General features: G+C 51.7%; 1 protein-coding gene across 1 annotated transcript in view; it reads left to right on the top strand.

Annotated features, from left to right (window-relative positions):
* Positions 1-11,494, top strand: part of MYO5B (myosin VB) — a 132,691-nt gene that overhangs the window by 54,161 nt on the left and 67,036 nt on the right. Inside the window, exons 10-11 of the mRNA XM_012725752.1 lie at positions 6,908-7,030; positions 7,746-7,829. Of these exons, the coding sequence (XP_012581206.1) occupies positions 6,908-7,030; positions 7,746-7,829 (207 nt within the window). The remainder of the gene's footprint in view (positions 1-6,907; positions 7,031-7,745; positions 7,830-11,494) is intronic.

The raw sequence follows: 11,494 nt of genomic DNA, 5'->3' as shown, positions 1-11,494 counted from the left end.
ATCGAACTCATACGGAAGTGGCTTTAGCTTCTCAGTGCTGTGCTTTAACCCGCTGCGCCACCAGGGAGGGCCCATACACTGTGGGCTTTTAACAGTCGCCTAACTTTTGGCCTTTGGTTTCCTGCTCTGTGAAATGGTAGAGGCTGGATCTGATGATAAGGGGGTGAGCGCACTCTGATCAAGTGTAGAAACCAGCTGATTCTTGGTATTGAACCCCGTTGCTCTTATTTGCTGGTCTCCCGCATCTTTGCCTGTCCAGGGAGGAGTGTGGCTTGATAATTAGGGACAAAAAGGCCTTACCCTTCCAGACAGGCTCTCCTAGTCCTTTGAAGATGAAAAAGGAAGGTGAACAGAACAGTAAAAAACAAGGAGAAAAGACACTAAGATCCGCCACGTGCATGTTTTTATCTCCTAGTGGTTCTCGGCATTTCTGTGAGCTGAGGGCTTCCTCTCGAGTCAGATCCAGGCAAGCAGGTCCCCGTGTGACAGGTGTGTGCCTTGCCTAGGTGTGCTCCTCCTGCCAGCCGCATCGAAGATGCAAAGACGCTGGTTCCTGCAGGGAGCAGCACTGGCCAGCCGGCCAGTCGCAGCCAGGGCCTCCAGTCTCGCCTGGTGATGGCTCCTCACCCCCTTTCCTGGCTCAGTGTGCAAACTGGGCAGCTTCCGTCCTGTCTCTGTAACTGTCTCCTCTGTGTTACACCCCAACCCCCAAAGGCAACCTTGTGTCCTTGTGTGCAACCCAGGCCTCTGGGCTGTGCAGCACAATCTCCACGGCCCTGGCTCTGAGGCCACAGCTCTTCTCTTCCCCTGCCAGGGGTGAAGGTGACCACTTTCTGAGAAGCCCCAAGCAAAGGGTCTGGATCTGGCTCCTCTGCTGGCGCTGTGATGAGCCACCTCTGGGCCCATACCCCTCAGGGCGAGGCCTCCCCTTTGCTATGTGCACTCCCCCACCCCACCGCCCCCCTAAAATCACCTGAAGGCCTCAGGATGATTGTGTCTGTGAACTGAGCACTGCCTGGTTGATACTCACCTCTGGACCCTGTCTTTAGCAGGCAGGCTCGGCTTCTCGTGGGTTTGCTTTGGCCTGAGCCTGAGAATCTGAGTGGTGCTGGTCCTCGAGATCCTGACACAGGAATGTCAGATCACAGCTTGAGATGTGGACCGCTCCGCTCAGGTGCAGGCTGTGTTCACCATGGGGGCACAGCCACACAGGGGTGTCCAGCGCAGTGCGGGGCGGCAAGAGAAGAGGCGGTGGCAGGAGTGGTGGGGCGTTTGTCAGGCAGCAGCCCGGGAGGCCTCAGGCGCAAGCACGCAGGGTCTATGACATGGGCCCCCCAAGCCCTGGGCCTGCAGGCTCCGGGGCCCCAGCGCAGTCAGGGCCGCCCTCTCCCTGGCGGGCGTCCCGCAGAGGCGCACGGCCTGGGCCATCCCTCTGGGACTCCAGTTTACTCTGCAACAGCTACGGGAAAGTCAAGTCCATCGGTGCAGATGGAGGACCTCTGCCTCGCCCTGGGGCGCCTTCATTTTGGGTCAGACTTGTAAAACCACCAGCTTCAGGCTGAACCTAATTCAAGCTTGTGACACTGGCGTGGGAAATGTATTATACAGCTGTGTGTCTGGGCTTGAGGGACAGACTCTCCCTGCTGGCCAGTCAGCGATGGGGGGGAGTGCTCACCACAGTGAGGGGGTGGGCCAGAGCAGGGGCCCAGGAATGTGTTTGGGGGCCAGGGTCCCGGAGCCAAAAGACGCAGAGCCATGATGCAAGGGCAGCAGAGTGACCGCCGAGTGGTCCCCAAGGAAGAGGAGCCCACCGCATCTCTGGGCCAGGGGCAGTAGCCTGGGTTGTGTGGGGTCCCCCTGCCTTGCCCTCCCAAGGCTGTGGGGAGAAACAGGTCTGAGAAAAATCAGTTTCCTGCTAAGCAGGCTGTGGGGTTCAGAGTACTGACATGGGGGAGCACTGCAGATCGCTCCTACTTTGGAGAAGCTAAAGGAAAGCCAGACCCCATAGGCTCTTCGGATGGTCTCTGCCTGGCTCCCTGGAGACCCTCCAGTTTGGGCGGCTTTGTGGGATCTGATCACACCTGCTGTGAGTGTGACATGTTTAAACTCAGAGCTGCAGAGGGAGTGGGGGCTTCAGGAGAGGCAAGGTAAACACAGGGGTAACATAGTAACAGGGAAACATTTTTCTAAGAGATTTAGGTGCTCTGGGAACTTGGAACAATCCAGTGTAATCGACTGCAGCTTTTATCCCGGCCGGTGGTATTGCATTTGTCAACTGGTTAAACTGCTCCCCACGAGGCATGCGACTTCTGGGTGGGAAGTGTGAGCTGCAATAAATCCAACTTTAAAACTAGGGCTGCCTGCTAGCCCCTTCAGGAAGTGCCGCGGATCTGACCCCACGCTGGGTCAGAATTCCCATGGGGTGGTCACGGCACGGCGCCCCTCTGTCGGGAACTGCCCGGGACATGTCCTTTCCTTTCTGTCACTGAGATACGTGCTGCAGGGGGAGAAAGAATAATGAGCTTGCACTGTGAAGAATTGAGTTCTGTGACCTCCGCGCGACAGGACATAAAGCCCAGTGAAGGATTAGACTCGGGCAAGAAAGCAGCCCCCGGGAAAAGCACTTTTCCTGGAGGAGATGCACAGTGCGAGGCAGGACCAGCTAGCTGGGCTTTCAGTTAGAAATATGGAGATGGGGTGGCTGTGGCTTTAAAGGGGGTGCATGGGCAGGGCTCCCCAGCACCTGTAGTTGGTGCCAGAGCTGTAGAGAAGGCAGGAATCAGAATATTAGAGCACTTAACTCCTTCAGGCGGAAAAGTCCCTCATCAGTCACAGATTCATTGTCACAACCCAGAGCAGGTCACGAGTTGAGATGCTCCTCAGCCCCCAGCAGGTAGGGCAGGGCTTGTGTTTGTGGGGGAAGTTAATTTCCAGGTTGCTTTTCTCAAAATTCTCGCACCCCTGGCCTCCCTGGTGGCCCAGGGGTTAAGTGTCAGCTCTATCCTGCTGCAGCCTCAGTTCAATCCCCAGCCAGGGAGCTGACCCTGCTGCAGGGTGCAGCAGACCTCTCCGGACCGCCCGCTGCTCCCCTCAGCAGTGGATTTCAGTCGATCTGCCTGTCCTGCTCTCTACTATGTCACCTCAATCTTCTCAGCCTTGTACCTCTGGCCTACACCCCAGTTCTTCCTACATAAAAATAAATCAAAATAAAAATTTAAAACTTGAAAAAACAAAACTCTCCTGCCCCCGTGTTCTCAGGCTGCCTTGGGGCCGGGCATTTCCGGTGCTCCCACTGGAAGGACAAGCTCGTCAGGGAGAGCAGGATAGGAGAGGCCACTGCATGCTTCCTCAAAAGCAACATCTTTGCATTTTAGTGGGAATTTTCTGAAAATGTCCCTTAACCCATGGAAGCTGTTCTAGTGAGTGGTAGTGCAGACGCTGTCTGCGGTTGAGGGCCCTTGTCAGGGCCCACAGATGGGCCTGCACGGGGGAGGCCAGCTCTGCCCCAGGCTAGACAGTGGGGAGGTGACCCCACCTTTCCTTGCCTGGGTCCAGCCTGCTCTCTTGGGAGTTGACTCTCACCATCAAGGGTGTGTGGTGTGCTAAGAAGTCACCCTCGAGTTCTTGTGAGCTGGTCTGAGTCTTGTCACAGTTCACCCACTGACCAACACACCGGTCCTCTTTTGTAACTGGCCTGGCCCTTCGGTACATCTCTGAGGGTCAAGCAAACACTGATGCTGTCACCTGTGCTAACAGAGAGTGGGAGTGCTGAGCAGGGGGTGGCAGAAGAGAGTCGGGGAGGAAGTGTCCCCAAGGGCTGGCCACCAGAGGGGGCAGAGGAAGGCGGGCGTCCAGACAAGGGGGATGTCAGCTCTGCAGAACTTGAATTGGCCAGATTTGCCCAGAGCCCATGATACTAATAAGCAGGAGCCAGGCAAGAACTGTTCCTGCCTGGGGGCCTCGTTTGGACTCAACACTGAAAGGCGTGAGGCTGGGTTGTGGGAGAGGTGACCAGACAGGGGTCATTTTTCAACCGACCTTTCTGGTCATTGTGGGAAAACTCGGTTGGGATCAGCTTGGTATAGGGAGCACACAGGCAGCATGTGGTGGTCAAGGAGAAGGCAAAGCGTTGAGAGAGGAGCTGAAGGTTCTGGAAGGAAGTCACCAAGGGGCTCACCAAAGGTGTGGGATGCAATGAGGCGTGTGGCCGGTTAAGTGGCCTGGGGTCAGTTGAGGCAGAGGCCAGGAAGACAGGCAAGAAGCAGAGATGGAGTAACTCACCGTGGGGTCTTTACCAGTCTGCTCTTCTGACTTTGGCATTAGGGCTGGGCTCTGGCCCTATGTGGCATCCCAGGTCAGGGGTGGCCACCTCTGCAAGACAGAGGATGATTTCTGCATTTAACCAGTCCTGGACCACAGGATTTATACCCCAGGCTGCTGGGGAAGAGAGGCGTGGCTAGTGACCCCAACGACTTCCACCTTCCCACCCCGGTTTTTCTATTTCATTTTAATAGCAAAGAATAGAATCTGGTTAAATGCATTTTTAACAGCCTGCCCAGGATTCACACCCCACGGCACATCCACTTAAAGTACGCATTTCAGTGTTTCTTTGTATATTCACAGAGCTGTGCAGCTGCTGCCATGACAATTCTGGAACATTTGTGTCACCCCGTAAAGAAACGCATTAGCAGTCAGTCCCCACTCCCCCCCAACCCCAGACAACCGATAATGCACTTCTGTCGATTTAGCTTGGCCTGTCCTGGCATCCACATAGAGGGGGCCTCGCCTGGATGTGACCAGTGGCTGATACCGCAGTTCTGAGGGACAGAACCTGTCAAGTGAGCAGAGGGCTGGCTCCAGGCTCCGCCCAGTGCCCTTTACAAGTTACTGATGCCATCACCTGTGCTAGCAGAGAATGGGAGTTCTGAGCAGGAGGGTAGGAGGGTAGAAGAAGGGAGTCAGGGAAAGTGTCCCCCAAAGGGCTGGCAGAGGAGGGGAGGAGAGAGACAGGAAGGCACTTGGATGCAGAATCCCTTGCAAAGGCCTTGTGTGCTGTATATGCCAGAATCAAGACTCGCTTCCTTTGAAACACAGGATTTGCCTGCTTTCTCCTAAACTTGTTTTAAATCTACCTTTTTTGGAGTAGAGAAGTGTCTTCCCACTCACCCTGCCCTTCATGGCTCCCTCTAAAACTGCTGTTAGGCAGAAATGTTTAATGATGAGGATCCTACTCTCCAGAAGCACCAACCTGGTCTGATTTGTGATCTCAGGGAAGTTACCTGACCTCTCTGTTTCAACTGTCTCCTCTGTAAAATGTGCACAAACACAGTGCCAGGCTCATAGGATGGCTGGGAAGATTCAGTAATTTGACTCATTGAAAATTCAAAGAAAATTGTCTGATCTATAATAAGCAACATGGTTGTGCACTGTTAACATGATCAGAGACTCTTAATTGTGAATTCCTGTTGGCCGTTATTTCTAGTTCAGGTTGGAGGTAAAAGGAGACACCTGCCCATCTTGGGAACTACGTACACGCACAGCTGTTGGTCTCCCTCACGCACTGAATCGGGCCAGTGAGTTTGTAGTCTGGAAAAATAAGCTTCACACCATTGTCCTGCCCATCCTGGGCCCCTTGTGCCCTGTCTTCTGACCCCGCCTGCTGACAGCTCCTGGGCTGACCCCTTCCTTTCTCCATAACCTGGTATTTCTAAATACAGCAGGCTTGGAGGCAGATAGAAAGCAGCAGCACATATAAAAAATGCTGAATTCACTGTATTTTATCTGCCCAACACAATTAATAGCTGCCTTCAAGAAAAAATTTCTTGAATTTTCTACAGTACTCAGCACTGGCTAGTTAACACTAGTTACACCAAATTGAAGATTGCAGGAAATCTGTTTGCCTACAAAAAGCTTTAGAAATGTGTTCTCCAGGACATAAGCACTTTTCCTGTGGCACATTTTATTAATGTGCAAAACAAAGCCCTCTTGACTTGCCCAATGCCGGGGTCACCTTCAGGCTGCTGCCCAGCCCAGATGTAGAGTCTATAGGCAAGGTGCTAGACACTCAACTGCGGGATTGAGGCGGAAGAGCAATGGTCATCCTTGACAATTTGAGTGGTGCTTATGAGTGACTCTGTTATGCTTGGACAAAGGAAGATGCTATTTCACTTTTGAAGTAATCTCTAAAAATATTCAAAGATGTTTGAGATCTGTCCTTCTGGACTTGTGACGGAGGGAAGCCTGTAGCTCTCACCTTCATTCGGGGTCGGCAGTTGAGTCCTGCGGTGTAACTCGAGCACTGGCTTTGCTGCTACTCCTTAGCATGTAGTGTGTGAGTGAGACCCCAACTCTGAGCTCTCGAGGGACACTCCTTGTGCCCACCACACTCAGTTTGTAGTGACAGGACAATCTATGAAGCCAACAGTGGACACTATTGCGAGTGTACATTCGAGCTTAGAGGGGGAGGATTCCCAAGGTCGAGAGTGGTCAGTAGGTACCAGAGATGAGGACAGACTGGAGCTGGTGCTGGGCAGTGGTGAGCGAGTGGACTTTCCTGCCCTGGGGTGGCCTGAGTGAACAGGAACTTGGTGGAGGGGGCGGATGTGGTGTGTTCGTGAGACAGAAGTCACTTTTGACCAGAAGAAGCCTCTTCAGATTTATTCTGATTCTGCACCTGTGACCGTGGCCTCCACTGCCCGGCAGGGTCCTTGAGGCCGGGTGCACTCCCGTGGTCCCCCTGCGAGCCAGCTCCCTGTGCCCTGTGTCCAGCTGCATGCTTTCCACAGGCCTTCTGAACTGAACGCAGTCTCTTAACTTGACCTCAACTCATGGGGGGCTCCCTGCCTCTGCCACGACTCTTTGCTTCCTTTTTCCTTTTCATCAATCACCCAATTCCTTGGTCCTGCAGGTCCCCAAAGGAACAGACCAGAACTGGGCTCAGAAGCTGTATGACCGGCATTCTGGCAGCCAGCACTTCCAGAAACCCCGCATGTCCAACACGGCCTTCATTGTCATCCACTTTGCCGACAAGGTGGGCATTGGGGCTCTGCCAACCCACCTCGCTGACTGGGGGTCTCCGGCCAAGAGGGCGTTCATTGTCCCTTTGAACTCGGGTGACCTGAAGTCTTCAGTAGGGTCGCCCTTTGTTCACACCATCTCTGCGGTACCCCAGACTGTCACTACATGGCAGGATTCCACAGTGTCGGGGTGCGTGTGTGTGTGTGTTGGTCATATGCTTAGCAAATACCCTTTGAGGGTGTCTGAAGGCAGGTGAGGAGGACGGTGGCTGGCGCACTGGGCCTCCCTTTGACTCCCTTCCCAGGAGCTGGTGTGGATATGGAATTTTTCACATGAATTTCTGGCCTCGCCCAGTGCTTCTCAAATTCCATGGGCTTGTAAGTCATCTGGGACTCTTTAAAATGCAGGTTCTACTCAGGAGGCCTGGGGTCTGGCTGCCAAGCCGCCTGTGCAAACCCCAAAGGAGGCCGGTTTAAAAAGCCACCCTGTCGGAATGCCTGGTTAATTCAAGACCTACCCACAGAGTGTTTCCTGGATGCCTCTGTACAAATCCTGATCACATGCTGGGTTTGCACGTCCCTTGGACACACCCGTGGGTTTATCTACCCACACCTCTTTTCAGGAAGCCCTGTGTGGGTGAGCTGAAGCCATTCAAGTGCATGAGGCCGGGGAGGAGCTGGCCAGGATGAAGCCCTAACTACTGTTTGTGTTTCCCGCCCTGGGTCTAGGTGGAGTACCTTTCTGACGGCTTTCTGGAGAAAAATAGAGACACGGTGTATGAAGAGCAGATCAACATCCTGAAGGCCAGCAAGGTAAAGAGTGCCAGATGCTGGGAAACAGGCAGAATGTCCACAGTCGGGGTCCCCTCCCCAGTGTGGAGGCAGGTGTTGGTCAGGGGAAGGTACAGGGGTTGTGGGTGTAATGTCTGAAAGCATTTACAGGTGGCATGATAGAGGGAAGAAAGCAGAGCTTGGCAGAGGCAACCGGGACAGACACCAGCAAGTGGGAAGACATGGGGCTGGTGTGTGACATGGGGCTGGCGTGTGACATGGGGCTGGCGTGTGACATGGGGCTGGCGTGTGACATGAAAGGGGACCATCGAGAGGAGGGTAACAGCGTGTCTGAGTGAAAATGACCCCGACACTATTGAATCATGTGTCCTCATCACCTAACAGCAGAAGTTATAGTTCTTAAGCCCCTTGAAATTCTAGCATCAGTGCGTTGAATTTCTGCTGAGTCTGCAAAAACTCCCTGTTGGCAAAATCTTCAGCGGACTAAGGTGGGAGCTAAGGACACTTGAATCTGCCAGTGTGGAATGTCATTTTCTGTCATCTCCAGGACTTCAGTCATTTCTCAAAAGCATAGCAAACAGTGAACTCTGGGTCCGTTCTGTGGGTGGAGGAAGCACAGCCTGGGCTCACCTGAACAGAGAGGTCTGTTACACCCCTGTCTTGCGAGGTCCTGCCCTAAGCACCCCTAGAGAGGTACAGATGAGTGAGACAGGGCCTCCCTTGCGTGGCTTCCACCTAGCAGGCCTTCACTGGGCGGATAAACACACAGTAGCTGAGAGGAGAGGGGCCTGGCGAGTGGTGCCTGTAACAGACCTCTCTGTTCAGGTGAGCCCAGGCTGTGCTTCCTCCACCCACAGAACAAGCACCACACCTGTGCCAGAGGCAGAATACAGCACAGGTGCTCGGCCGTGTCAGCGCATCAGCGGAAACAGGACTTCCAGGATTTAGGGGGCTTTTTTGCAGAAATGTTGTCTTGCTGCAAGTTTCTCCTTACAGGTAGGGACACAAGCGAAGGCTGGGGAGAGTCCAGTGCTTTCTGTCTGAACACGGAGTTTCATTCTGTGTTACTATCTCCAGATCTAAAATAGAATCTCTCATATCCCAGCCCCACCCCCGGCAAGTCATTTTTTAGTAGCAACTGAGATGCCCACCCCTCACTTTTATTTAACAACTTTGAGTATTTGTGTGGCAGATAGTGGCAACACACCTGACAGTTATCTCCTGGGAACTCTAGTGAAAAGGATGCAGCTGAATAACAAATGTTGGCAATGGTGTAAAAAGTGAGAAGGAACTGCTGTGGTAAGAATAGGGGTAGCTGCAGTCCCCCATGCCCACCCCCGGATTGACTATGGCTAAGAAGACTCCCAGACGCAAGGTATGTTGTACCAGTGGCTGTGGCTTATTACAGCAAGGGACACACGGCAGAGTCAGCAAAGGGAGCAGGTGCATGGGGCAAGTCTGGAGGAGCCAGGTAGAAGCTTCCAAGAGCCGTCTCCCAGGGGAGCCACTCAAAGTGCACTCTGTGCCGCGGCGAGTCTCACAGGACCTGGAAAGCACCCAGCAGGGCAGTGAGGGTTTTACCGAGAATCAGCTATGCAGGTTCTGTCTCACCTGTTCCAAACCCCCTGAAGTCCAGAGTCCCAGACACCGGCCAAGGGTCAGCCTTGCAAGCAGGCCTCTCTGGACAGCAGTGTGCGGCTGCTGTATTAGCTCTTTTCTCTGCAGTGTATCATCTTATATTGGGAGCACTGGATTTTTATTAGAAATGAAATTGAAGCTCATAATAATTCAGATCGTATAGAAATAGATAAAAGATCGTATTGTCCCACCCCTCGGCTCACTTTGCATCCTATCTGCACAGACGTTAGCTTGCTGGTATATATTAAGATTGAATGGTCTTCTCTGATTTTTCAGTTACTATATCTTGGCCATCTTTCTGCTTGAGTCTGAATCTATATCATTTATTTTTTTAGACAGCTGCCAATATTTTGGTAATTCGAGTAATGCTGTAATGAATGCACTTTGCCTATGTCTTTGCTAACTCCTAACAATTGTACCTGTCAGGTAAATGTTTAGGAGTAGAGCTGATGCTTCAGAGAAGGTGCATATCAAAGTTTATCAGTGCTGCTCAACGGGAATAGAAAATTAGGTCTCTGATCTTCTCTCAAAAGGACTCCCTTCTCTTCCTTACCAACCAATTCTGCTGCAACGCTAACTTTCCCCTTCACTGACTAATATTTCTAAAGAGTCAGCAACCTTGTTACCCAGTTCCTGCCTCCTCCCCCCAGCAAAGGCTAGAGCTGCTGTGAGGGGCCCACCAGCCACTCACGCAGGCCCAGGGGCCTCCAGCCTTGCCAGGCCCCAGCGGGAAGGCACCAAAGCACGTTCCTCCCTGCACTGACCTCACCCCAGGTGGACACACCAGAGGCAGGCCAGGCCAGCCAGGGCACTAGAATCCTCCAGCAGGGCTGCAACAGTCAGCTGCCTCTCGGAGTGACGCCCAGGGGCTGAAGTCTGGGACCACGGGCAGCTCTTGCAGCTTCTCCTCGGCTTCCTCAGCCTCTGTGTTTTCTTTAGAATCTGTTTTCATAGCAGTTCGCGCAAGATGCAAGCTTCTAACTCCATGTTAAAGAGAGAAAAAGACCTGGCAAGCTACAGGCTCTGTGGCATAGAGGAAACCGGGTGCCCTATAACACTTCAAACTTTACTTCGCCCATCAAACTCATCAAGTGGAGGGTATATGTGCCCATCACTTTGTTCTGTTTTAAACATATTTATTTCATTGTCCTTCATTTTTGCACAATGTATGATTTTCTCATGAAGTTCCCCACCACCAGTTGCCTGAGTACCATCACCATGCTTCCCTGTACTCGCCTGTAAGTATATTTGGAATAATTCTTTTTCTCACAAAAATGAAGCATGAGACCTCCTCCAAAGCCCATTTATAACCCTTTAAATCAAAAATATTTTTTATCGAAAAATTGGACATTATTTTTTCTAAAGGGATTGGAGGAAAAACTTTTTTTTTCTTTTTCTTTTTACAATTTTGCAGCCAGAGTTTAAGTTTCTAAGAGGTCCAATCAAATAGCTTGCCTTATTTTAGTTTCACATGTCTACTTTAAAGGAAATAAATGTCACCTTCTTCAAAATAGAAGTGAATAAGAGTGATTTCCAAGGTAACCGTTATGTATATACCTGTCATAGAACATTTTTCTTACACTGTCAATGGTCTTTAGAAAAGGTTTTCAATATGTCTTTTAATCCCTTTTCAAATAGATTTGCCTCCGGCTTTTAAAATCTATATATAGACTTGAATAGCAGAGAATACTGAAGCCAGTGCCTTTGGGCACTCTCAAATCAGCGACAAGCAGTATTAGAGAAGTGCTGGGTTTGTTTGAGGTATTAGCTGAGTGTTTCAAGATTGAAGGGGGCTAACTTTCAGCAAGGCCTGGGTGGACGCTGTTTCCTGGGGCTGTCCTAAGATGAATTATAGTAGATAGTAGCTCCATTACTGGGCGGTAGGTTTATAAACGACTCTCAAATAGCTTGAAAAAGTATAACTGGAATCCATGAATTAAAGCAAAAGCCATTTTCTCTTTCTCACACAAAAATGCATTCTCTTGTATGGATCCTTTGTTAAGCACAAGCGTGGGCACCTTGTGATTTTGTTGTTGGCTGTGACCTTG

The sequence above is a fragment of the Condylura cristata genome, unplaced genomic scaffold, assembly GCF_000260355.1.
Source record: "Condylura cristata isolate star-nosed mole 26May11 unplaced genomic scaffold, ConCri1.0 scaffold00016, whole genome shotgun sequence".
NCBI lineage: Eukaryota > Metazoa > Chordata > Mammalia > Eulipotyphla > Talpidae > Condylura > Condylura cristata.
This window is presented reverse-complemented; position numbering and strand designations above follow the sequence as displayed.